Source organism: Peromyscus eremicus, chromosome 7 (assembly GCF_949786415.1).
Source record: "Peromyscus eremicus chromosome 7, PerEre_H2_v1, whole genome shotgun sequence".
In the NCBI taxonomy this organism is placed as follows: Eukaryota; Metazoa; Chordata; class Mammalia; order Rodentia; family Cricetidae; genus Peromyscus; species Peromyscus eremicus.
In genome coordinates this window covers 99,701,088-99,728,512 of record NC_081422.1, presented here as the reverse complement: position 1 = coordinate 99,728,512, position 27,425 = coordinate 99,701,088, and the positions used below count along the sequence as shown (strand labels likewise).

The 27,425-nt window shown below is 42.7% G+C and overlaps 1 protein-coding gene across 6 annotated transcripts in view; it reads left to right on the top strand.

Annotated features, from left to right (window-relative positions):
* The window catches only part of Nek11 (NIMA related kinase 11), a 266,743-nt gene that overhangs the window by 1,965 nt on the left and 237,353 nt on the right, over positions 1-27,425 (top strand). For all 6 annotated transcript variants that reach the window (XR_009380324.1, XR_009380323.1, XM_059268513.1 and 3 more), the window contains exon 2: positions 81-393. Coding sequence is in view for 4 of the 6 variants with exons in the window: in XM_059268513.1 (XP_059124496.1) it covers positions 224-393 (170 nt within the window). In the remaining 2 variants the exon portion in view is untranslated. The remainder of the gene's footprint in view (positions 1-80; positions 394-27,425) is intronic.

The window sequence follows — 27,425 nt, the reverse complement described above, 5'->3', positions numbered from 1 at the left end:
CACACAGACACATGCTAGCTGGTGTGATAACACAAGGTATGGTGCAGGCATCATTATCAAAAGCTTCTACTTTTTTGTAGGAGTTGTATAGCTGCTTTTAGACATGATCTGTGGATTTTCCATATTTCTGGCATCGATAAACACTTCCTGCCTGACTCTTTGACCATTAACCGGGAGGCCTGGCTGTTTCTGGGAAAGAACAAGTGAGTTTTACCTTGGAGCAATGCTGAAATTTGAAGAGACTGCTAAGTGCCTGAGTGGTTCTACGGCCATTTCCAAGTATCCAACTACCTTGATTGCAAGAAGATATGTTCTTCAACAGAAACTTGGCAGTGGAAGTTTTGGAACTGTCTATCTGGTGTCAGACAAGAAAGCCAAACAGGGAGAGGAACTGTAAGTAATAAATGTTCAAATCTGTGCGTAGCCACAGGCTAGGCCGAATTTAAAACATAGCGTCATATGTGCTCTGTACTCTATATTAAACAAGAGACTGCTAGACATGGAAAAGTCCCTTCACTGATTTTTCTTTAGATATCCCCATCCCATTTTCTTGGAAGTCACAGGGTTCTGCTCTAAAACTGAGCTACACTCTCTGCCCCAGATAAGATTTTAAAAACAACAATATTCATTCCAGATCCAAATAAAATATTCAAATGACCCAGAGAAGGTAAATAGGGTAGATTATGTAAAAAACATGACTTTAATGTATACTGAAGTCTCAAAGGCAAAATATTCCCTCTGACCTTGGTTGTGGACTTCCTTGATGAGGAAAGCCGAATTCTTCAAGATGATGACTATTTTTAGAAATGCTACAGAATGAAAATAAACAGTATTTCACATGCCAGATAAATGGGGTGTACTGAAGGAAAGATGCTCTTTTCTTCGGAATCTGTAGTCAGAAGCTAGACATTTAAAACAAATGGATCTTCTCATTCAAAACTAGTTTACATTCATGGTACCCTTGTCACCTTTGATTTTGCTAGAAAATTCTTGATACCACTGCCTGCTCCTCTCTCACAGTGAAGTGTCCATTTTAGATGAATTTTTTTTCTATTTGTTGCAGTTAAGAGTTAATTGTAACTGAAGTTAGGCTGGAATGGTGGTTCAGCCGGCAAAGTACTTGTCATGCTGGCATAGGACCTGAGTTTGATCCCCAGAACCCACATAAAACAAGCTAGGTGTGGTGGCATGTGCTTGTAATCTCTGTGCTGGAGAGTCAGGGACAGATGGGTCCCGGGGCTAGCTGGCTGTCAGCCAATCAAAACAGCCAAACTCCTGCTTCACCGAGAGACCCCGTCTCAAAAACAAGGTGACTAGAAACAGAAGAAGAATGACGCCTAAGGTTGACTCCTGGTCAGTCTGTCTGTCTGTCTGTACACACACACACACACACACACACACACACACACACACACACACAGACAGACAGACAGACACAGACACAGAGAGACAGAGGGAGGGAGGAAACATGGGAGGAATTCAAAACAGAGGAGAGAATGATGCCCCCAAGTAGCTCTTTGCCCCGGAAGATCAAGTTTCTATCCTAATGTCTGTTTTCGTCGACAGCCTCTGGCTCCTGTCACCCCTTCAAGCTTTTTCTTGATATGCAAGTATGGGTTGAAATCAGCATGACCCATGACTTTCTATGTCTTGCTAGGTTGTAGGAGTTATAAAAGTGTTACCAATGGTTTGTTTTAAAGATCAACTGCTGTGGGATGGTCTGTATGTCAAGTGTGTTGCTGATTGGTCAGTAAATAAATCACTGATTGGCCAGTGGCCAGGCAGGAAGTATAGGCTGGACAAGGAGGAGAATAAAGCTGGGAAGTGGAAGGCTGAGTCAGAGACACTGCCAACCGCCCGCCATGACAAACAGCAGGTGAAGATGCCGGTAAGCCACGAGCCATGTGGCAAGGTATAGATTTATAGAAATGGATTAATTTAAGCTGTAAGAACAGTTAGCAAGAAGCCTGCCACGGCCATACAGTTTGTAACTAATATAAGTCTCTGTGTTTACTTGGTCGGGTCTGAGCGACTGTGGGACTGGCAGGTGAGAGAGATTTGTCCTGACTGTGGGCAAGGCAGGAAAACTCAAGCTACAATCAACTTTTGAAATGGTCTCTGTGTATAACATTTGAACAAGTTGTAGTTATCTAGAATTCCGAGTTTTCAGTCAGTTCCAGCATGAGGAAGGGTGAAAGCTGGAGTTTTTGTGGGTTCTTAGAGGATGAGGTATACAATGTATTTGCTAGTTTTCTCGATGCTATGACAACACACAAAGTGACTTGAGAAAGGAAGGGTTATTTACCCGGGATTGAGGGGACGCAGCCCATGATGGGAAGGCCTGGCAGTGGGAATGGGAGTAGTCAGGAAACAGAGCGACATGGGTGCGGGTCTCAGCTCTCTCCAGTATTTCTTTATTGGGGCCAGAACCCCAGCTCATCAGATGATACTGCCCACATTGGGGGCGAGTCTTCCCTCCTCAGCTAAACCCCTCTGGAAACACCCTCTCAGACACACTCAGAGATATGTCTCCTAGGTAAATTCTGAATTCTGTCAGGTTGACAATAAAGATTAAGCATTGTATGTTCTTTCTGAAAAGGACTTTCTCCTTCAGTCCTAAGGGTGGTTTTCTAGTCACCCAGTGTTGCTGGAGAATTTCTCTCCAGCTCCCGCCACCAAGTCCCGCCAGTTCCAGAGCCCACTTACAAAATAAACACACAAACTCTTATATTATTTAAACTGCTTGGCCATTAGCTCAGGCCTGTCATTGTCTAGCTCTTACTCTTATATTTAGCCCATTTCTATTAATCTTTACTTTGCCACATGGCTTGTGGCTTACCGGTACTTTACATCTTCCTTGTCCTGATGGCGGCTGGCAGTGTCCCTCTCTCAGCCTTCCACTTCCCAGAATTCTTTTCCTTGTCCCGCCTATACTTCCTGCCTAGCCAATGGCCAATCAGTGATTTATTTACTGACCAATCAGCAACACACTTGATATACAGACCATCCCACAGCACTTCCCCTTTTCTTTTCTTAAAAAGGAAGGTTTTAACTTTAACATAGTAAAATTACATATAACAAAAAACTTATCAAGCAAGAATTACAGTTACAATATTAAAGAAGAGATCCTATCTATCTTTTATTTGTAAGTTTAAGGTTTTATATCTAACTTATCTTTTATTATAACTAAGGAAAATTGTAAGTATCTAGTCTTTAACCACATCAAAGACCTCAGAAGGATATGCTACTACCTGAGAAATGGAGAAGGATATAAGCAACTTTTAGGAGTCTTGTAGGGTAGACAGAGACAGCTGAGCCTGGACAGTCATCCAAAGTTTTCTTGTAAAGTTGGGGCATCTGTCTTCAGCCCACAGGCCTAGAGTCTCTTATTTACTTTTCTCTGTGTCTTGTAGAATGTCTGGCAGATTTCTCTGCAAAGCAGGAACCTGAAGGACCATTTTGTCAAGCAAAGTTCAGTGGTCACCTTTGTATGGGTCCTGCATGTCCAGTTGATCAGGCAGTCCAAGCAAGAACAGTTTCTTGCCCAAATGGCTATTTTTGTCAAGGTGAAGATAAACTCCATATGGAGTGTCTTCGATGCCCATCCTCCTCTCTGAAGTAAATCGGTGCTGTCAGGAGCAGACATGTCTCACTGTCCAGAAAGTCTAAATTTTTAAAACATTTTAAATGTCATATTCTGTAGGTCTTTGAAGTGTTTGAAGACTACCTATCTATCTGAAATATAACTATGTATACCTAGAAGACTTAACTAACATGGCTACAAATATGATTATCATAGATGACTAATTATTAATCTATTTTTAATTATCCATTATAATTTTAAATGAGTTACATAAACATAATACCTTAAACAAGAATAGAAATATATATACAGTATAACAAAATTAAGTTTAAATTTGTATCAATAAACTAAAATCTATAGCAATGCAAAACATTTTAAACAAGTTGTTACTCTTTAAAAGTAGGTTCATTAATCTACCCTTTCATCCTATCATATCCATTATAATTTTAAATGAGTTACATAAACATAATACCTTAAACAAGAATAGAAATATATATACAGTATAACAAAATTAAGTTTAAATTTGTATCAATAAACTAAAATCTATAGCAATGTAAAACATTTTAAACAAGTTGTTACTCTTTAAAAGTAGGTTCATTAATCTACCCTTTCATCCTATCATATCTAAACTATCCCCCTTTTTGTTTTAGAAAGAGATTGTATTTATAATCAACCTGATTTAAATAAAAATATTGTTTTTTCTCTGTCCCACACCAGAGGGCTCTTCTGATTTGGGACACAAGAATCTCTTAACCATTTTTTTTTTTTTTTGAGCAATATGTCTGGGTTTAGAGGGGGAGTGAGCCAATTCCATCTCTAAAGCCAGCTTGGTATATTTGGGAATTTGGGCGTAGCTTCTCTTACTACTTCCTGCTGGAGGGGGGCGCTGTATCTTATGGGGACACGAAGAAAATTTTAGGATCATGGAGTAGTCCATGAGGCTGTATCGTCTGAGTCAGTTGCCTTGAAACCATTCTGGATGTTGAATCATCTGGGCCATGGTGTCACTGGAGACCTTTCAGGGGGTCTTGGCTGGTCAAACCTGATGTATCTTAATCTGGAACAAATCCATAGTCTCTGGCTTTCTGTGGAAACAAGAGCAGAGACTCTTTTTCAAAGCAACATATCCTTATATCCAAATTTTGAAGTCAAGGTACCTTTAAAATATACATTTTGGCATAACTCAACAGCTTTTACAATCAAATGTTTTTCTGCAGTTACGAATATCAAAGAGAACATAATCCAGATTCTCTGTGTGGTAGTCATCTTTACGTGGCTTATTTTTTTATATTAGCTTGAGCCTATTACTTTTAAACTGCAGCCTTCTAAGCCTGAAACGGCGCAGTGGCTGCTGGCTCCGCCCACTTCAGCTTCCCAACATGGCTGCGGTCCGCTTTCCGCCAGCTCTGGGAGCCATAACTCTCAGAAATAGTGGGTCTACACTTTTACCAAAGTAGCGTGTAGCCCAGAAACCTCTTTTTTTGTTTTGTACTAGCAAAGGCTAAATTCACCACACAGTTTAATGTGCTACTTGCAGAGGCCTCATTCCTGCCATACGGCGGCAGGTCGAGCACGCACGCTAGGAACCCGCCAGCAGTAGCTCAAACACGCAGGCTGCCGCTAACTTGATAGAGACAACTAGGAACTGTTTTTAGCTCCGTTTTAGAATCTTTTTACTCAGGTTTTAGGTGGAAACTCTTGCCACCACGTTGGACGCCATTTGTTGCTGGAGAATTTCTCTCCAGCTCCCGCCACCAAGTCCCGCCAGTTCCAGAGCCCACTTATAAAATAAACACACGAACTCTTACATTATATAAACTGCTTGGCCATTAGCTCAGGCCTGTTATTGTCTAGCTCTTACTCTTATATTTAGCCCATTTCTATTAATCTTTACTTTGCCACGTGGCTCATGGCTTACTGGTACCTTACATCTTCCTTGTCCTCATGGCGGCTGGCTGTGTCTCCCTCTCAGCCTTCCACTTCCCAGAATTCTTTTCCTTGTCCCGCCTATACTTCCTGCCTAGCCAATGGCCAATCAGTGATTTATTTACTGACCAATCAGCAACACACTTGATATACAGACCATCCCACAGCAACCCAGAGTGAATAATAAATTTCTGATAACTCCTATATGTGATTATATTCTAAAAGAGAATATCCTAGTTCCTAATTTTGGCTTATTTTATTTTTCACAATGACTCCCTCGCCCCCATACTTTGGTTTATGCGCAGGCTACCTCATTAGTACCTCTCATTATCCCAAAATTTGATTATTAGGTAAGGTTTTGACCCTTGCTTTATGTACTGGACCACAAACAGAAGGAAGTGATGTTATAACTAGGCAAAGGTGAATGCTTGCTAAGAAAGAAGATTTCTATAATGTTATGACTACTATTAACTTAGCTGATCAAAGCAGATCTCCCTAATATTAAATATTAGAATAATTGACTTGAACAGACCACTGGTCTGAATTGGGATGTAAGACACTTATTATTGGCCCCTGTGAAATACAGGTTTATGTAATATACTCTTGTAGATACAATGAACTTTACAAAATGGACACAGCTTCTGACCCTCCCAACAAAGTCCTGCAGTTCATCTTATTGCCACTTGGGGGCACCACGCCATCATTGACATTTTGTGTATACTGGGAACTTTAATTACAACGTAAATGTAAATACCACATTCCTTTAAATTTTTATTGCTCTCCAAACTAGCTGTGGGATAAAAATAAAAGCTGCAGGAATTACGCTTGATTAGTGCATATTTGGAGAGAGTTTTCTTTGGGCACAGATATCTGACATTCTTTTTTTTAGTTATTACAGTAATAATAAGATTAAACTGTTACATTGAGTAGTGAATGAGAAAGCTATTTCTTCCATTATGACATTTGCATCATGAAATTTAGAATTATATTTTGCCTAATGTTTTTCTTTCATAATTATAGACACTTGGGTCTAATGGATGTAATTATGTTCTAAAAGAATATTATAGTTCATAATTTCAGTTCATATTTTCATGAAGCTGCCAAAGCATCTTTAAAAGAAAATCCCAAGGATTTTTTGATACATCAAATTATGTGTATCTATGGAATACCATGTGATATTTCAGTATATGTATATGTTGTATAATGTTCAAATCAGGATAAGCATGTCTCTCTCCAAATATTACCATTTCTTTGTGGGGAATAATTAAAGTTCTCAACACACAGTGCACTGTCATTATGGTCAGTCATCCTGCCATGGAATAGAATTTGTTTCTCCCTCTTTTCATCCTCGCTCCTGGGCTTTCCTAGACCTCTCCCTGCCTCTGGTAAGCACTAGTGGGCTCTCTTCACTACTTCCCTGAGGGAATCATCTGAATTCCACATTTGTGTGAAATCCTGTGGTGTTCGTCTTTCTGTGCAGGGCTTAGTCTCACTTCCGCTTCTGTCCACGATGCTGTGATGGCAGAACTCCATTCCTTTAAGACTCAGTCGTAGTTCATGTATGTAAGTGGTATACTTCACTTCAGTTGATGGATGCTCTGCTTGACTCCATTTCTTGGTTATTAAGAATGTTATTAGGAATACTGTTGCAATGAACATGGGAATGCAGATGTCTCTTCAAACTGATTTTCCTCTGGTTTTGTGCTTATTAGTGGGATTGCTGGGTCATAGAATAGTTCTATTTTTAATTTTATGAGGAGCTCCACATTATTTTTCATAATAGCTGTACTAATTTACATTCCCACCTGGAGAATATGTTCTTTTTCTCTGTATCCACATCATCACTTGTTTTCTTCTGTGTTTTTTATAATAGCCACACTAAATATAATGAAGTAGTATCTTATTGTGGCTCTAAGTTACATTTTCCTAGTGACTAATGATGTTGAGTACCTTATTGTGTATCTATTGGTGATTTGCATGCCTTCTTTTGAGAAATGTCTCTATCTTCCACTGTGTAAGTCTGTGGGGGTACGTGTGTATGGTGTAAGCATGTGCATGTATGTGCAGTGCACATGCCCGTGCATAGGCAAGGGGGACAGAAGAGGATGCCCTGCTCCATCTGATCACCTTGAGATAGGACTTCCTTGAGACAGCGTCTCCATTTTAAACCATATTTTTCCATCATTATTTTTTGCTATCCAGTTTTTCAGTTTCTTATAAATTCTAGATATTGACCCTTCAAAAGATGTAAAGGCAAACACAAAAGATTTGGGTGGGCTAGCATGTTACTGTGATTTAATACAGTGAACAGAATTTAGTAGAAAAGAGATGTTAAGATGTTTCAGTTATCTTCCTCGTTGTGCAACCAAAGGCCTCACAGAAGCAACTTAAGGGAAGAAGGGTTCACCTCAAGGTTCCAGAAAATGCAGGCCACAATGTGAAAAGTATGACAGAGCTCATGGCGGTGGGAACATGTGGCTGGGACTCTTCACATCTCCACAGACAAAGATTCAGAGGGCTCCTCTGGCTTTGTCCCTCTTTTCTGATTTTCAGTCCAGCACCGTAGAGCGTGGGATGGTGCCACTGGCATTCAGGGCACCTCTCCTAATCCTCTCTGGAAACAGCCTCACACACATCCGAAGGTGTTCCCCACTAATGCTGTAGGTGTTTCTTAATCCAGTCAAATTGGAAGTGAAAATTAAGCATTACACAGACTTAACCTAAAATTCATGACTAAACGCATGATAATTATGGCTACTGCTGCAGTGAATTTCAGTGCTCATCAGCATTGAAGGCTGATAACTATAAGTAATTTTTAAAAATTTTATCGTACTTATGTGGAGTTGCTTTTCTGCTGTAGTCTGTTTTAGTTTCCAGCCAGCAACTATTTACTGTAACTTAAATGGTGAACTTTGCCCTGGACTCAGCACCAGAAACTGAGGCATTAGGAGATAATAAGGTCTGCTTCCCCTGACTTCTAGGTTAGAAGAGAGACAGAATAGACATACATAAAATGGCTATGGAGCAGGACAAGTCCTCAGTGTCTGTGAGGTAGGCTGCTCTCAGAGGAGCAGGGTTGCTACTGTCCAGTTCTCTTTCTAGGTATTTTAGTCATTGTCTTGCTAGTTGCCATGGTTACATAAGAGCTTTGATATTTTCCCCATAATCCTGTCCATGCAAATACCAAACACTTCCTCCTTAATTGTGATCTGGTCCTTTGACCAGTGCGAAATAATATCGTCAAGTTGGCAATCGTGGAGATACTTGCTCTTTTCCAAGGTCACTTCTTCCTGGTTTCCTATGACTAGATGAGCTGAGGACAAGAAGTTGAAAACTTTCCAAATCCTCAAAGAGATGTCCTCAGTGCTTCAGCCTCCAAAGCTCTTAGCTCGTTGGGGAATTCTTGGCTCTGTAGTGGTTTTTCAAAGTCTGAACAAGCTGATTTCCCACCCTGTCAGGCATACAAAATGGAGGAAAGGCAGAAGCAGGAGTAGCTGCTGGAATGAACTGGAGAGTGACAAGAGGGAGAAGTGATGGCAGAGGTGAAGAGTAAGAGAGCGAAAAGCAAATCAGCCAAAGCAATTGGCCAACCAAATCCAAAGTTTGGTATCAGTCCATTTCTCCAGAAGATATCTTAGGCTTGTGTAGTGTTGCTGTGAGATACAACCACCTTCTGGCATGAACTCGAAGGAACTGGGTCTTTGAAGAACTGACCATGTTTGAATCACTCTCTGGAATCCAGGTCTCAGCTACTCATCTAGTATACCAATCCAGGCTGTGTTGGGTGTTGGTGAGGCACTTCTGGTGTAAGCCATGACAAGGGAAATCCGGAACTTTGATGTTAATTGAGTTCAAAGCTTACATTGAGTAGCATCCCTCTTCCTTATTTCCTGGTGATAGTTTGGGGAAATCCTAAATATTCAATGAGAAGTGAAAATTTTTCTGAACCAAGTCAGTGGAATAATTTGACAGTTATACCAGGTAGATATTGCCTTCATCATAATGCGAGACTTCATCCACGGTTCTGTTTTTGTGGAAATTCTCAGTGTCTAGGTCTTATGAAAAGCTCTGCCTACACACACAGGTGTCTTTAGGGCCCCCATTCCCAAACTTAAAGTACTGTGTGTACATTCTATGAGAAGTGCAGGAATGCCTGCAAAAGTAGAAGAATAATCTACACACCTTTCGTCTTTTTCTGTGTGGACTGGCGAGTAAGACAGCATGACCTTGCCTGAGAGATGAGCACCGAGAGAGCAAAGGAGACTCACTCTTCACTGACAACTTGGTGTGATTTGGCAGTTTTCTATTATATCCAATATGGAGGGGGTACTCAAAAAATTTAAAAGGAAAACACACACACTCACTCACTCACTAAAAACAGAGTTAATACATACTGGTTACCGAATCCTCAAGAAACTGGAGTGCATGTAGTGGTTCTTAACTCTGTCTGAACAGAAGACTCACATTTCAAAAGTATAGATACTTGAATCATGCAGTAGATCCGGCCTGGCCTGGGATTTGATGTGGGCCTCTGAATTCTTGAGCACTTGCAGGTGGTTTGAGTATACATCCAGTATCAAGAGTATCCAGTCTGGTGGGAGCTGAAGACACTGATGTTATAACCATAAGGAAAAAGCTGGGCTACCTACCACTCCGGGGGATTAGAAAGTCTTGGTTGCTGTGATATAACACAGATCTGTTGAAGCTTGCAGGCTCAAATGTGAAGCAAGGCTTCCTGGGAAGGATTATTTCATGTGAGGCCTGAAGGATTCATGCTTTATCAGAATTGTGAGGAAGGCTTATAAAAAATACATAGCTGGGCTCCTTCCTCCACCAAGGATTCCGATTGAGTAGATCTGGTGGGAGGGGCTCAAGAATTTACGATGCTGGGGCTGTCCTGATTGTAAGAAGAGTACATGTTGAGGTACACCAAACTCGGCACAGCTGTGGAGAAATGATTCCATTCCATGCACAAGACCCTAAAATAGTGTAGGGCTTCAGTGCGTATCTAATTCTGCATCATTTTTTAAAGCACTAAGATTTAAGAATTTTCCCAGGTCACTAACTACTGTGGAAAAGCATCATTTTGAGGGGCTGGAGAGATGGCTTAGCAGTTAAGAATACTGGCTACTCTTCCAGAGGACCCAGACTTGATCCTCAGCACCCACATGATGACTCACAAATGAGTATAACTCCAGTTTGAGGGTGTCTGATGACCTCTTCTGGCCTCTGAGGGCACCAGGCACACACATGGCACACATACACGGAAAACACCCCATTTTAAATTCCTACATAGTGATTTACTGTGCTGGTTTATATCATGTGAGCCCCTCTGGCTGCATATCCAGGTCTTTCCTTATATAAGACTGTTAGTTGTACCTGTCGAGGCCTTGGAGAGGGTATATTGTGCTTCTTCTAGCACATCCTCTCTGCAATGCATAACTGCAAGCTAATGAGAGACTCTGCTGCAGTCACTGAAAGTCACTAGGCATTGTTCAATGGATGAATTTGAGAATCATATGTATATTATGAGTATATTTGCCAGTATATTATGAGTATATATATCAGCTGTAATTAGAAATAAAGCACTTCATATGTTTTCAAGTTTATTTATGACACACTAAGAAATGGAGAAAACAGGTTCCGATTGTAAGGAGTGAACTGAGACACCCTCTTTTCACTATATAAGGCTTCACTCTTCATAAAAAGGACATTATTTTTTTCTCAAAGGATTAATGAATTGATGTTAGTAGCTCAATATCACCAAATCCAATTTTAAGTGAATATTCTTTCCCGAATGCATAAAATTTATAACACCGTAAGTCAATTTTTTTAAATACATTTTATTAATTATTTAAGAAGTCCATGCAATGTATTTTGATCATATTCATCCCACATTCCTTCTCTTCACTCCTCTCAGGTCCACCCCCACCTTTTTATTCCCTCTCTTTTTAAAAATAGTCCACCAAGAGTCTAATTTATGCTGCTCAGATACTCATGGGTGTAGAGCCTATCCACTGGCCTGCGGTCAGCCTACCAGGGCCCAGCACACTTTAAAAAACTGACTCTTCCTTCCCTGGAAGCCATTAACTGTGAGTAGTTCCTCAGTTAGGAGTGGGGGCTCATGAGAAACCCCCCCCATGCTAGCATGTTGACTGGCTCGATCTTGTGCAGGTCTTCTGCAGGCGACCACAGCTGCTGTGAGTCTGTGAGTACAGCATCCTGTCATCTCCAGAAGACACTGTTGCACTCTGGTGCTCCTCAACTTTTGGCTCTTAAAATTTTTCCACCCCAACCTCCATGATGGTCCCTGAGCCTTTGTTCAGGATGTGATATAAATGTCTCTTTTGTAGCTGAACATCCCGCTTGCATTATTCTCTATGCTTCAGCCAGTTGTGAGTTCCTGTGTGACCCACTGTTCATTACACAAAGAACATTCTTTGATGAGGTCTGAGTGCTGCACTGTTCTGTGAGTATTGAGATAAAAATTTAGAGGGCAGTTCCAACCATGGATTATTGATCCGACTTAGAGTGCCACGCATGGATTTCCTCCTGTGGAATGGGTCTTCAATCCAGTCAGAAAACAGTGCCATCGTTAAAACCTTTGTGCCACTGTTACATCTGTGGGCATACCTTGCCAGCTCTTTATTGTATCGCTCATAACGTTCCCAGCTGTGTAAGGCTGTGGTTGACATTTCCCCACGAGTAGCCTGCACAGCACCTTTGGTACTTGGAAGCTAGCCATCAGGGAAGAAGCTTCCTGGTCAGTAGCAGCTTTTTCATGTTCTATGGCCAGAGTGTGTTGTGTGTTTGGCAATATGGTCTTAGCATCAAGTTCTATTGGATAGCCAAGAGCAATGGTAATAGCTTACATTGTTTTGGGGATCTCCAGAACACACCTGACCAATAACTTCAGGGATGGTATCCTGCACCTGGCACTGGGCTTTTTATTTAGCAACCTTTGGTTTTTAGGAGGAATATAATCCTGTTATGGTAACTCCAGTTAATCTCTTACACACACACACACACACACACACACACACACACACACACACACACATGAAGTATGTATGAATCTTATAAAATGCTACTATGGAAATCAGTGTTCAGTTCCTCAAAAAACTAGAAAAACAGCTATCATATAATCCAGTTATTCCACTCCTGGGCACATAACCAAAGGAGGAGTCTATTTCCTACTAGAGAGAAAGCATCTGCTTTCATTCTTGCTCTATTCACAATAACTAGGACATAGACACAGCCAATGTTGAGTGGACAATGAAAATGTAGTATCTGGATACGGTGGATTCTATTCAGCTGTGAAGAAAAAGGAATTTGTGAAATTTTTAGGTAAATGGACAGAGCTGGGAAATATTATTGTGAAGTAACCCAGACCCAGAAAGGGAAACATCCCATGTTCTCACTCATACCTTAGTGTTAAATCTTTAGATGTCTGTGTTTAACTCAGAATCCAGGAAACTAGACAGACACCATGGGGAGGAGTGGGGGAACTGGGAGGGGATAGTAGAACATAGGTGATAGACGGGGGATAATGGAGAATAACGGAGAAGGAGGGCTAAGTAGGCAAAGGGACGGGAGGGTAGGGCAGAGGACAGGGTGAGAGAGGAGATAACTAACAAGTCAATTAGTTTCAGCAACTCAGTGAGCAGCCATCAGCAAAGCCAGTGTTTATATATTGCACCCACTAATACTACTTAATGGATTTTTCCATCAGAATTATTTAATCATCTTAACATGTGCTTACCATTTTTGAGTCATTCTAAGAAAGCAGCAGAGGGTTTAATGGCTCAACTTTGAGCTCATTCCATATACATTATTAAAGCTATCATTTTTATATTATGGCCAATTCTCTGCAGTGGGGACTGTAAAGGAAGACTAGGGTTGATGAGTGGGCTGAGCTAATTTAATAGTGGTTTATGGACTGGAGAACTATGAAAGCAAATTAGAGGGAACTCAGGATTTCTTTTCGTATTGCCTTGCTAGATATCAAAACAGTTTTCTTCAGTTTTATTTTATAGGGATCATTTTTCAAAACCATCAGTCCTGTCTTCTATGATAAATTATAATATGAAAATGTACTAAAATTGTCTGTAAAATGCTGGAGTTCTTGCAGTTTCTTCCATCGGTAATCCAGTAAGGTTAGACTTGACCTTGCCTTCACTTTGGTCTTTGCCAGTTCCTTGTCCGGAGAAGACTCAGAACTGAGCGGTGGCCATCTTGCAGTGTGCAGAGTTTGGGGTGGAGTGGACCAAGAGAAGAAAATGCAAAGTCAGATAGTTATTCTCACCTACTTCAAGCATGGTAGAGAAGCCAATATTGTAAGACCGAGGATTTTTCTCAGCTTCCCCACTGCATAGCTCAGGGTAGAAGAAGCCATGCACCTTTCCTCCTGCTTTCATAGACCAGAGATGCTAGTGAACAAAATATTTTAGGGTGACTAGGATGCAGGGAAAACCTTTTTGCCTATGGCAGGAGGCCAGAAAAGCTTACTTTGGGGACAGCACTCAAGCATCCTTTTCTTTCTTTTGACAGGGTTTCTCTGTGTAGTTTTGGTGCCTGTCCTGGATCTTGCTCTGTAGACCAGGCTGGCCTCGAACTCACAGAGATACGCCTGACTCTGCCTCTTGAGTGCTGGGATTAAAGGCGTGTGCCACCACCATCCAGCACATCCTTTTCTTTAAAACAAAAGTTAATGTTACTATTGTGAAAAGGAAAGCAAATGATTAAGTTTAGACACTACACTCATATCAGTGTTGACAATAAAAGAGTGCATTCAAATTACTATAGAATATTTCGATTTTCAGACTTTAAATTCTTTATGCCATTTGGTTTCTCAGTGTGCTTGTTTTCTGAATTTTTGAGTAGGGAAGTTAATGGTTCTGCCAACACTAAATATATCCCCAAAGGTGTCGCGTCCGCCTCGACCAGCAAGGAAGACGCAACACCAGGCTCTTCTCCAAGCAGTTTATTCAGGAACCTTGAGACAATCTTCTGACCCCGGGGAAAGCCATCTTCTCACTCTGGGGAAAGCCAGCCCACACCCTTTATAGCCACTGGGCAACCAACCCCGTAGTGCCACGTGGACAATGCCGATAGGGTCAGACATACGCAAGCAAGCCAGATTAGGTCCAGGTGCGCGGAAGCAAGCCAGATCCTGGCCTTAGCCAAATAAGGAGCACCTGCCATCGGGAAGGCGGAAGCCGGACGCCGGCACCATCTTTGCAGCGCGGCCGTGCACGGCTCTCTACAGTTCCCCCTTTATTGTTTTAAGCAGCAGGCAAGAGCAGAGGTCTAATCTCTGCCAAAATACAACTTGGACATTGTACTGGTGTTAGTCCAGGTGTCATCCACCCAGAGAACACTTGACCCATCCGATACCCTTTTTTGCAGAGGTGGGAATTAGGGTATCAACCCACATGCAATTAGACTTGCTCTTCTTGGGTTTTGCAATACAGCTAGACCCAAGTGCAGTGCACTAGCCTCGCATCCTGCGCGATCAAGTTTTTAATGCGGCCAGCCAGGCCTGGGGAGACTGTCCAGCCTCTATGGCTGTAAAGGCTTGGATAATCATGGCTGCATTACGCTGCTGAGAAACCTTTAAATGAACAATGCACCACAGGCACATCAGGGAGACAAGTACCAGTAGGCCTGCCAGGGCACCTAATCCCGCCCACTCCTTTAAAAAGGTGATAGAATTTCGCAGCCAAGACATCATTTCCACAGCGGAGGCCAGGTGCACATGGGTGGAGTTGACCGCAATGATCTCATTGCGCAGGATCTGAGTCAGGTTATCAAACTCCACCGACCAGTTGATCCTCAGCTGCTCCCGCTGGCACGCTTGTCAGGATCAGGCACATCAGCTTCCGGGGTGTCATCACGTCTCTCCGTCAGAGGGGCCCGTTGCACCAATCGTTCAAGTACCCAGATAGGGTCTAGCCGGTCCTGTGGGAAAACACAAACAGAACCTCGTGCCCATGTCAGCACAGGATTGGGGCCATGCCAGCTACCCGTGAGGATATCTTTCCACTTCACCATGCCCTTCATAGGGCTGTAGCTAGAGTTTTCCTGCCTGGCCCACGGTCAGAGCAAATCTCTCTCACCCGCCAGTCCCACAGCCGCTCAGACCCAACCAAATAAACACAGAGACTTATATTGGTTACAAACTGTATGGCCGTGGCAGGCTTCTTGCTAACTGTTCTTACAGCTTAAATTAATCCATTTCTATAAATCTATACCTTGCCACGTGGCTTGTGGCTTACCGGGATCTTCACATGCGGCTTGTCATGGCGGTGGCTGGCAGTGTCTTCCTCACCCAGCTTCCTGTTCTCTCAATTCTCCTCTCTGTTAGTCCCGCCTATACTTCCTGCCTGGCCACTGACCAATCAGTGATTTATTTATTGACCAATCAACAACACATTTGACATACAGACCATCCCACAGCATAGGGCTGTGTGGATTATGATGCCTATCTGCTGATGAACTTCCGGAGGCATCCAAATTCAAAAAATTTAAGGTGAATAATGCCAGAGAGAGTCTTTCTCTTGGGGTTCGGTCACGGCCTATTCCCCCTTTTTGTTTTTGAAGAATTTCTTTAAGGGACCGATGCGCACGCTCCACAATGCCTTGGCCTTGAGGATTATAAGGGAGACCGTGTGTTAACTGCACATCCATGCGCTGACAGAAGGAATTAAATTTCTGTCCTTTGTACGCCGGCCCATTATCAGTCTTTAATTGCTGAGGTTTTCCCCATACTGCCCAGGCTTCCAGACAGTGGGAAATGACATTCAATGCTTTCTCCCTAGTCATAGGTGAGGCATGTATAATCCCTGAACAAGTATCCACAGAGACATGCATGTATTTGAGGCGCCCAAAGTCAGGGATATGTATAACATCCGTTTGCCAAACTTTTAAGGGACATAAACCATGGGGGTTAATTCCCAAACTAGGGGAATGATGAAAAATAACACATTGAGGACAATCCATGACTACTTGGCGCGCATCCGCACGGGAAAGGGAAAATTTAGCCTGCAACGTGCGTGCATTCACATGGAATTCTTTATGAAAATCAGAGGCTCGCTGTATAGCTGAAGCCATAAACATCCACACTTGTCGGGTACACTGATCTACTATGTCATTGCCTTTAGCTAAAGGACCAGGCAATCTTGTATGAGCACGTATGTGCTGAACGAAGAATGGATGTTTACGTAGCCAAATCAAACTTTGTAATTGCTGAAATAAGAAGCTCACAGAACTAGAGGGTTTAATCAGTCATGCACATTCAAGATATTTCAAAGCATTAACAACATAGCAGGAATCTGATACCAAATTAAAAGGAAAAGGGCAAGCTCTAAAAACTTCTAAAACAATTTGCAGCTCCACCTGTTGCGGTGTCCCTGGGGAAAATTGATGGATGACCGGTGTCCCATTGTCCACCATATATGCTCCAGCACCAGTTTTAGAACCATCTGTAAAAATAATGCTTGCTCCCACAATGGGTTGAGCGGCAGTCACTTTGGGAAACACCACTGGATGTTCCTTGAAAAAGGTTAACAAGGGATGTTTAGGGAAATGACAATCAATGGACCCTGAAAATGAACAACATAATATGGCCCATGCATCTATTGTGGCAGTTAATATTCTAATTTGATTGCTATCATATGACGTAATGAGTTCTTTGGGTGACACTCCAAAATGTTGCACACATAATAAGATTCCTTGTTGGGCAAGCTCTGCCACAGCAGTGGGATAATGCTGTATAGTTTGTGCAGGCGACAACTTTGGGTGAATCCACAACAGAGGTCCATCTTGCCATAAAATCCTTATAGGCTGTAAAAGGGTAGGCAATATGCATAAGCTAATCTTGTCTGGACTCTGTACTCTCATAAGGAACGCCTTTTGTAGTCTATCTTCTACCTTCTGCAATGCATCCCTAGCCTCTTGAGTTAATACTCTTGGTGAATCCAAGGCCGGATTTCCATTTAAGATATCAAAAAGAGGCTTCAAATCATAGTTGGACATATGCAAACTCCCTCGGACCCAATTTATGTCTCCCAATAACTTTTGGAAATCATTAAGAGTACGAAGATGATCCTTCCTCAGCTCTACCTTTTGTGGGACAACCTGATTAAAGGTTATATTAGAGCCTAAATAATGAGTGATCCCATTCTTCTGAACCTTTTCTGGGGCAATGCAAAGACCTTTCTTTCTTAATGCTTCATCCAAGCAGGAATAAGCTTCCTCTAATATTCCTTCATCTTTTGCGGCAAGGAGGATATCATCCATGTAATGGACACATCTTACTATGGGAAAACACTGCCGCATGGGCGCCAGAGCTGCAGCCACATAGATCTGACACATGGTGGGGCTGTTAGCCATGCCTTGAGGCAAGATCACCCACTCATATCTCTTATCAGGTTCCTCATGATTGATGGAAGGGAGAGTAAAGGCAAATCTGGCACTATCATCTTGAAATAAGGGAATGGAAAAGAAACAATCCTTTATATCCATGGCAATAATATGCCAGGAGGCTGGCAGAGCCAATAGAAGCAGTAGCCCTCGCTGCACTGGACCCATGACCTGCATCTGATTATTAATAGCCCTAAGGTCATGTAACAATCACCACTTTCCAGATTTTTTTTTCTAATGACAAATATAGGTGTATTCCAAGGGGACACAGAGGGTCGTATATGTCCAGCCTCAAGCTGTTCTTTTACTAGCTCTTCTGCTGCTGATAACTTTTCAGAGGAAAGTGGCCACTGAGGTACCCATACCGGATCCTCTGTTTTCCAGGAAATGGGAATTCCTTCCTCAGTGGCCCCTATGAAAAACCCAATCCCTGCCTAGGTGGTCTACTCTGCGCCTGAACTGGATCTTTTCTGCTTTGGAGAAACTTCCCCAAACCAAACCTAGGATGACATCCCATCTTCATCATAATTTCCTGAGACTCCTTAGAATATTCGTTACTCAATTTGAATTCCATAGATTGTATAAGATCCCTTCCCCAAAGGGACACTGGAAGCTCGAGGACGTAGGGTTGCATAACACCTGAATGGCCCTCTTCATCCTGCCACTGTGATTGTCCTGCACTAATATCTGGTGAATTGGTATATCCTAGCCCTTGTAGAGTTTGAGAGGAGACTTGCACTGGCCACCCACGGGGCCAGTCTTTACGGGCAATGATGCTCCGATCTGCACCAGTGTCCAGGAGTCCCGTTATCTTGGTACCATTAATAGTTAATTGCAAGGTGGGTCTTTGATCTAAATCAAGGGACAGAAAAGTTAAATCTGTCCCCGTGGATCCAAAGCCTTTATTTCCTCTGTTTCGATCAGCGGCTGGATAGGACTCATGTAAACTGGGTAATAAAACTAGTTGTGCAATCCTATCACCTGGTGAAATGACAGTAATTCCTTTTGGAGACTTAACCATAATTTTCACGATCCCAGCATAATCAGGATCAATCACTCCTGAGTGTACTTTAAGACCTCTAATGGTGGTGGAGGATCTTCCTATCAATAAACCCGCCGTGCCCAGCTTCAAAGGGCCTTTAAAATCAGACTCCACTAATTGTACTCCCATCTGCGGAGTCAGTATGAGTCTGGTGGTGGCACGGAGGTCCAACCCTGCTGAGCCTGTAGTGGCTCTCCGTGGTTCCTCGGATGACAGAGGGTTGGCCACTGCTCCGGGTTCCCGCCTTGCTCCTGATTCTCCACTGCCCCATATATTTGCGGGCCCTGAGGCCGAGGGCCCCGCTGTCTGTTTTTTGAAAGATTGCCCGTTGTTATAGGCGGACCATTCATGTCCTTGACTGACCTACACTCATTCACCCAATGCTTCCCCTTTTTACACCTAGGACAAAGTCCAGGCTGTGTAGGGCGTTGGCTCCTCCCTATTCCTTGGTTACCTTCTCCTTGAGGGCAGCTATGTTTGAGATGGCCCATTTTTCCACACCGAAAACATGCCCCAGTGTTCCCTCCTTTCTTGTTATTAAGTTGTATAACTGCAGCCACAAGGCCTGCGTTAGTTAGAGGTCCCTCTAATTCTCTACACACTTTCATCCATACTTCTAGACCTTTGTTCTTATAAGGGGTGATCGCAGCCTTGCATTCTTTGGTACATTGTTCATAAACTAGCTGCTTTATAAGCGGCATCGCGGCACCTGGGTCCCCAAAGATTTTGCCTGCAGCCTCGACCATGCGGGCCACAAAATCTGAAAAAGGTTCCATAGGTCCCCGAAGGATCTTAGTAAGGTTGCCACTCACTTCCCCTTTATTAGGTAGGGACTTCCATGCCCTTGTTGCTAATTGATTTATCTGGTCATAAACCTGCTGTGGATATCCATTTTGTTGATTGGCAAATCGGCCTTATCCCAGCAGCATGTCTACATCCCAAGCTGCTTGACCTCCACCTGCAGCCCTGTTAATCGCAGCTTGTTCACTGGCAAATTCTATCAAAAATGCCTTCCAGTCTAAATACTGCCCTGCGCTGAGACATGCTCGAGCAAGAGTCATCGAATCGGATGGAGTCATGCAAAATCTGTGCAGAGCCTCCACTTGAGCAACAGTATATGAGGCTGTGATGCCATATGTCCGGACAGATTCCGCTAGAGACTTGATGACCTTAAAATCCAAAGATTCATGGTATCTCTGTTGAGTCTGGGCGTTGAGAAACACTGGGCAAGCTAGCTGCATTTCAGTTCTAACCTGTCACCAAACCTCTGGGTTAAAAGAATTCCCCATAGAGACAACTCTCGACATGGAGGCAGATTCCAGATACGGTGGAGGAGCTGAGGGAGCGGCTCCACACTCAGACTCACATCCTTTAATTCTTTCTCTTTCTCCTTTATTTCTACCTCTTTTCTTTCTTATTGTCATGCTTTGCAAGGTTTCACATAATGACTCTACATCATCAGAATCAGGGGAAGAGATAGGGGACTCGGAACGCTCTAGGTCTGAAAGGTCAGGATATAATCTTGTTTTTTCTTTCCCCTTTTTTGTTTTACTTCTGGTAGATGCTGCTTTAGCAGACATGGCCTTTTCTGATCTTTCCTCCTGCAACATTTCTAAGGCTGCCTGCCCATTCTCTACCTCATCGCTGCAGCGCTGGTCTTCGAGACACCCTCTCACTAATTTCCAAACTGGTCTAACGCCATGTTTAAGCGTCCCTTGTTCTGCAGCAAAGTCTAGATCACGGCCCAACTTTTCCCAGGAAGCTACCGTGAGGCTTCTGGAAACTGCAAACCAGGGTGCCACGACATCACATTCCTCTAGAAATCTTTCTAAAGTACTCTTCTTAATCTCTAATTTATTTGAAAGGAGCAGCTCGTTAAGAGCCAGAAAAATTGGGTGCGAAGAAGTTGCGCCCATGATACTAGCAGCACTTTTGCCTTCACCTGCTTTCACTTTCTTTAATTTTCTCGTCCGCTTTTGTCGCGGCTCCACTCTTCAATTTTCCCGTCCGCTTTTGTCGCAGCTCTACTTAATTTTCCCGTCTTCTTTTGTTGCGGATCCCCACCTTACCTGGGGACTTACCAGTGCACTGCCCTGACTGCGAAGAGTTCTGAGCCTTAAAGGTTCCCCGTACGGGCCACCACTTGTCGTGTCCGCCTCGACCAGCAAGGAAGACGCAACGCCAGGCTCTTCTCCAAGCAGTTTATTCAGGAACCTTGAGACAGTCTTCTGACCCCGGGGAAAGCCATCTTCTCAGGCCGGGCGGTGGTGTCACACGCCTTTAATCCCAGCACTCGGGAGGCAGAGCCAGGCGGATCTCTGTGAGTTCGAGGCCAGCCTGGGCTACCAAGTGAGTTCCAGGAAAGGCGCAAAGCTACACAGAGAAACCCTGTCTCGAGAAACCAAAAAAAAAAAAACCAACAAAAAAACCCAAAAAAAAACCAGGACTGGGTGTATAGCAGAGCAGTTCCCTACCCCGTGCGAGGCCTTGGCCCAGCCTCATGGCTGCAGACAAACGAAAGCTCGACAAAGGAGAAAACCAGGATCAAGCGTGCTACTAACAGCCTCTTGCTTAGCTTTCCTTAAGCTTAGCTGTGGGTTTTTTTTTAAAGGGTGGTTTGTAAGTGTTTATTTCCATGGGAAGTAAACATCATTGATATCAAAGAGGCTAAAAGTAGCCTGTGTTCCCTACTTACTCTCCACTGCATAAATACTCCCACAGTATTGGAAACAAGCACTTAATATTATGTGACCTTTATTGCTTTAAAACACCAAGGAATCGGTCATTTGTTCATAGCCTGCAAAGAGCACGGTGGCTTCTTATTCCTCAGCTGCCCTTTAAAATCCTGTTACCATAAATCCAGTACTCGTACACATGAAAAAATGATTGCAGCCCTTTGATGTGCTGTAGAACATGCTGAGAGCTGTATTTAGGTTGTGTGGAAACCTCAGCTAGAGTCTCAGTTGTTAAAAAAGCAAACCCTGGAGGGCAAAGTTGAGATCAGTTGGTACAGTGAGTGCCTAGCAGTCATGAAGCCCTGGGTTCGAATCCTGTAAACTAGGTATGGTGGTGCACACATGTAATCCCAGCACTTGGGAGGTCGAGGCAGGAATATGCGAGTTCCAGGTCATTCTCAGCTACGTAATTAGTTTGAGGTTAGCCTGGGATCTTACACTCTGCCTTAGGGGGAAAAAAGATTAAATCCTATGTATGAGGAAACTTTGGGTTTAAGGGTATTCTGTTCTTATGACTCTGGAGATGGAACATGTGTGTGTACATCAAACTCTCTAAAACTCCACACTTCACATATGGACCATGTACATATGTGTGACATGTACTAGTGCTACCATAATAATTACCATTTGAAAATCCACACTCTGACACCTGAAAGCCTTCAAGAATGTTCAGCTGGTTAAATTCTCTTGGATAGTTGCTAATGGTGATCATAATGAAATTTAGTCATTTCAAGTGGTATTTAACCTTAAGGTCATTCTAATTAATCTTATTGTTTTTAGTTTAGTGAAAAATTATAGAATTTGTCTTATATGACCTTTATTGAGCATTTGGGAAAGGAAGGTTGAAATGTAGGAATTTTTATCATATGTATCCTGAGTTTTGAAGAGTAGACACTTTGGAATATTGAGTCTCTTATCAGAATGTGTTTGGAAGTAGGTTTTCTTAGCCTTGCCCACATGTGCTAGTCACTTAGCATTTTAATTAAACTTTGGCCCATGTTTCTTCTTTCTCATTAGTTTCATTTGCAGAAATCCATTTAAACCTGATCACTTAGTGCTCCCCGCTTCCCCAGATGTGTGGTCCAGCTGCCCCCACTCTTTCCCTTCAGTTCTTCCATCTCCTGGGCCTCCTGCAAACGCATGGGCTGCGAGTTTCCAAACAGAGCAGCTGGTCCACTTTTTATAACATTTGATTGGCTGTTTAGTGATCAAGTGCTTTTCAGTTGTATTGCTGGTTAGAGATGTGAGCACCATGATTGCTGCACTTCGCTGGGCCGTAGTGTTTTCAGAGTTGTTTGCAAAAGGAGAGTTGTGAAACAGTGCTGGGGAGAAGGCTCCATGGGGAAAGTGCTTGCTGTGCAAATGTGGGGGTCTGAGTTTGGATTCCCAACACCCAGGTCGAAAGCTGGGCATTGCAGCATGTGCCTGTGATCTGCAGGAGTGAGCTCCAGGTTCAGTGAGAGACCTTGCCTCAAAAAAATAAGATGGAGGACAATCAGGGAAGACACCCACTGCTGACCTCTGGGCTCTACGTGTGCAGGCACAGGCGAGTGTACCCACATGTACAAGGACACACACACACACACACACACACACACACACACACACACACACACACACACTGGGGCAGGGGCAGACAGAGATTAGAAGATGAATTAGTGACAGACATTCAATGGTACTTATGGAGTGAAACATTTGGTCCTTCAATATGGATTGGACTTAACATATTGAAGCATTTGAGGTATGCCTTTTTATCTTTAAAGGAGTTGAATATCAAGCTTATTAAGAACAAGTAAATATCGAGAATTCTGAAACTGAAAGCAATAGATAATTTCCTCCGTAAAACTTATTTTGGCATTGTTTTGCTAGGCTCAAATGACCATGAAAATGTGTGTGTATGCGTATGTGTACACGTGCATGCTCTCACGCTTGAGTTTGTGTGTGTGTACTTATATGAGTCTTGTATGCATTCTCCATTCTGGAGTTTTTCGATTTACTACTGGTTCCATTGGCAAAGCTGTACTTAGCATATCAAATCTGGTGTTCTGGTGGTGGAAGGGGTCGGGCTAATATTTCCACACCACACATGGACAGGCACTACAAGTACCCAGTGGGAACTTCTACTTCATGAAAATTCACAAGGTGTTCATATGGCTCCTCCTTGAGAAGCTCACACTGAGAGGCATTAACTATAACTACCCACACCTCAAGCAGCAAGGGCTTTTGCCAACGTGTCCCCTTGGCAGCTGCCTCTGGCTCCTCTTAAGCCATTAACCAGGCTCCCTCCAGGATTCCTTGGAAACTGTGTGCCTGCCTGAATAATTGATCACACGGTGATCAATTATTCATAACTCATTATTACAACTGGACTAAAACCTAAAGGTAGAATCATTCTACCACTTATGAATATCCAAGAGACCATCAGGAGACCGCGGTGGAGTTCAGGTCCTTGCTGTCCTTCTGCCTGTTTATTCCTCTGAAGGGATTCCAAAGAGAACAGTTTGTGAGAGAGAATCAGAATTCATGAGATTGACAGCCACCTCCCTGCTGGTCCCCACGCTGTTTGTCTTTTGAATTCTGGCCTCATTTACACCTACAAATAAAATCTCAGTTTGGGGGAATGTAGAAGACATTTATAGCTCTCTTGGTTTATGAAATTATTTTTAGGAAGTCCACAGTGATATAAAAGTTGCCTATAGACTGTCTTTTCTGAGGTAAACTAACAATGGGTTTTATTATAACATTTTCATGCATGTATACAATAGATTTTGGTCATATTCATCCCTCTTCATTCTGTCTTTTCCTCCTGTTCCTGTTGTTTCTCTACCTTTTCCAATTAGTGTCCCTTCTATGTTCGTATCTTTTTTTTTAATGACCCAATACATTTCATCAGAGTTGCCTGTAAGCATCTGTGTGAGAGGTTAATTCAGGAGCATCATAGGCACCTTCCTAGTGGCTCCACCACTGAAGGAAGCATCTCTCCATCCAGTGTAACGTTAACTGCATAGAGATCTCGGAGGAGGTGGGGCCCAGTGAGCCCTCTCCACTCTGTGGCAGTATGATATCTAGGCCAGTTTTGTGTAGTCCTTAAGCAGGTAATCATAGTTCATGTGAGTTCAAGAATGCTAGACTGGTTTAAAGTGGCCTGGATACACACTAGATTATATATGGTGTTCCAGAACTTGCCACTTATGAGTGTAATGATTTAGTTTTACTATTATAAAAGTATATGGGTAATTTTGGGGCTGGAGAGATGGCTCAGAGGTTAAGAGCACAGGCTGTTCTTCCAGAGGTCCTGAGTTCAATTCCCAGCAACCACATGGTGGCTCACAACCATCTGTAATGAGATCTGGTGCCCTCTTCTGGCCTGCAGGCATTCATGCAGACAGAACACTACATAATAAATAAAAATCTTAAAAAAAACAAAAAGTATATGGGTAATTTTAAGACACATGTGAATTATCACCCCCTATATAATAGCCTGTCTCAAAACTCAAATCAAATCCATTAACTAAAAACTAATTTTTGAATATAGATGCTCCCAGAACTTATGTATACATACACAAATACCTTCAGAATATTGAGTCTTATTTTCTATTTTCTCCTTATGATAAATTCTAGCATATTAATAGTGTTTGGTGCTTTTTAGTCTGTCAAAATATCTAGAGCCCCCCCCCCCCCCGCCACTATTGGAATTGCCTGGGCTGGAGGGATGGCTTGGTGGATAGATGCTTGAAGAACTTCAGTGTGAGAACCAGAGTTTGGATCCACAGAGCCCAGATCCATTAGTGCAAGCGTCTATCACTCCACTGGAAGCTCCTCAGCTAGCCTGGCTTACCCAGCAGTGCAAGACGCAAGGCAGAAAGGCAGGGACTGACACCCTGAGTTTGTCCCTCCCCCCTCTCCTCCCCTCCCCCGTCTCTGTCTGTCTTTCTGTCTGTCTGCTCTCTCCCTCTCCCTCTCCCCCTCCCCAACACGGTCCACACCTATAACTGCAGTGCTCAGGAAACTGAGGCAGGTAGATTGTTAGTTCCAGACCAGCCTGGGCTATATAATAGCCTGTCTCAAAACTAAACAAAACTCAAATCAAATCCATTAATTAAAAATGAATTTTGAATGTAGATGCTCCCAGAACTGATGTATACATACACAAATACCTTCAGAATATGGAGTCTTATTTTCTACTTTCCCCTTATGATAAATTCTAGCATATTAATAGTGTTGGTGCTTTTTAGTCTGTCAAAATATCTAGAACGTTTGCCCATGTTTGCATGTGGGGAATACACTGTTCTTTTTTCTTTTTCTTTTTTTCTTTTAAGCAGCTCAATAGTATGTTCCATGGGAAGATTGTAGAATAACTATTTTTCTATTGCTGTCATTTGGATTATTTTAAATCTTTTGTTATTGCAAACACTGCCACAATGAACAAGCCTGGATGTTTGTCATTTCACAAATATGTCACTATTTTTTGCATGGGTTCTTAAGATAAAACATGAGATTTGGGGGACATGCCCTGCCATTCCTATTCCGGGGGGACAAGCCAATCCTTTGCTGTTGGGGGTGTTTTGCTGGAGAACTTAGAGATGCCCACTAGAGACTGTTACTGAGCCTGGTGGCAGGATGACTGTTCATTCTTTTAAATGTCTCCACTTTGGAGCGACGGTGACAACAGTCACTTTGTCATCCTGTTTTCCTGGTTCTATAAGAAAAGGTGTAAGTCTGGTGTCACGTTATTTATAAGCAGAGACCATGTAAAACTGCCTTCCTTCCTTGCAGACATTTGATACACTGTGACATTTAGAGCTGTAAGTTTTCAGAACCAGCTCTTAAACCCTAGAGCACCCAACACTGTACTTTGGAAATTATTAGTATAGTTTCTATATTTAAAAAAAGGTTTCATGGTGAAACACACTTGTAAATCACTGGGTTTCACAGAGTCAAGGCAGGTTCCTTTCCAAGGGACTCGGGATACTTAGATCTACTCAGGCAGGCTATGGTTCAAAGACCTGGACAGATCCGATGGCAGTTCCCAAACTTGTGTGACCAGCTAGCTGTTCCTCCCACCCCAGGTAAACCGGGGTGGTAAACTGAGGAGCCAAGCTGGGAATTACTGACAGTGCTGTACACCATGTGAAATGAGAAGTCATAAACACATGCAGTGTTGGTAAGAGACGGAGCAGGAGAAGTAAGATCGCAAGCCCCTGTTTTAAAGCTGGCCGTGATGAACAGCAGATGGTGGTAATGCGACATGCAGATCAACTATTGGGACACGGCAGGATTTCTAATGGCAGCATTAATTCAAGGTCCAAAATGTCTTTATTTAATTAAGGCCTACCAATACTTTAGTTTTGCTGACTAAATGAATAAAAGGCTAAATGTGGGTCATTAACATACTCTAGGAAAAGCACAGATCAGCTGAGGAATAAGCTTGGAGAAATCTTTTTATCTTCACAGACCATTTTCTATGGGATGGGAGAAGTTTGTGTTGTCATGCCCTCTGTGTATTAGATGGATGTTCCTACCTTACATGTAGACACAGATATACGTGTGCTCTCATTCTCTTGAAAGAAAAGCTGAAGTCTCCACTTGTGCACAGAAGGGCAGAGAGCAGTTGCTGTCATTCAGCAAGCAGCTCGTTGGTGCTGTGAAGGACACTGCGATCTTAGTGAGGAAACAGTCATGTCAGTTAATGCCAGTGAGGTGAGACAGATCAAGA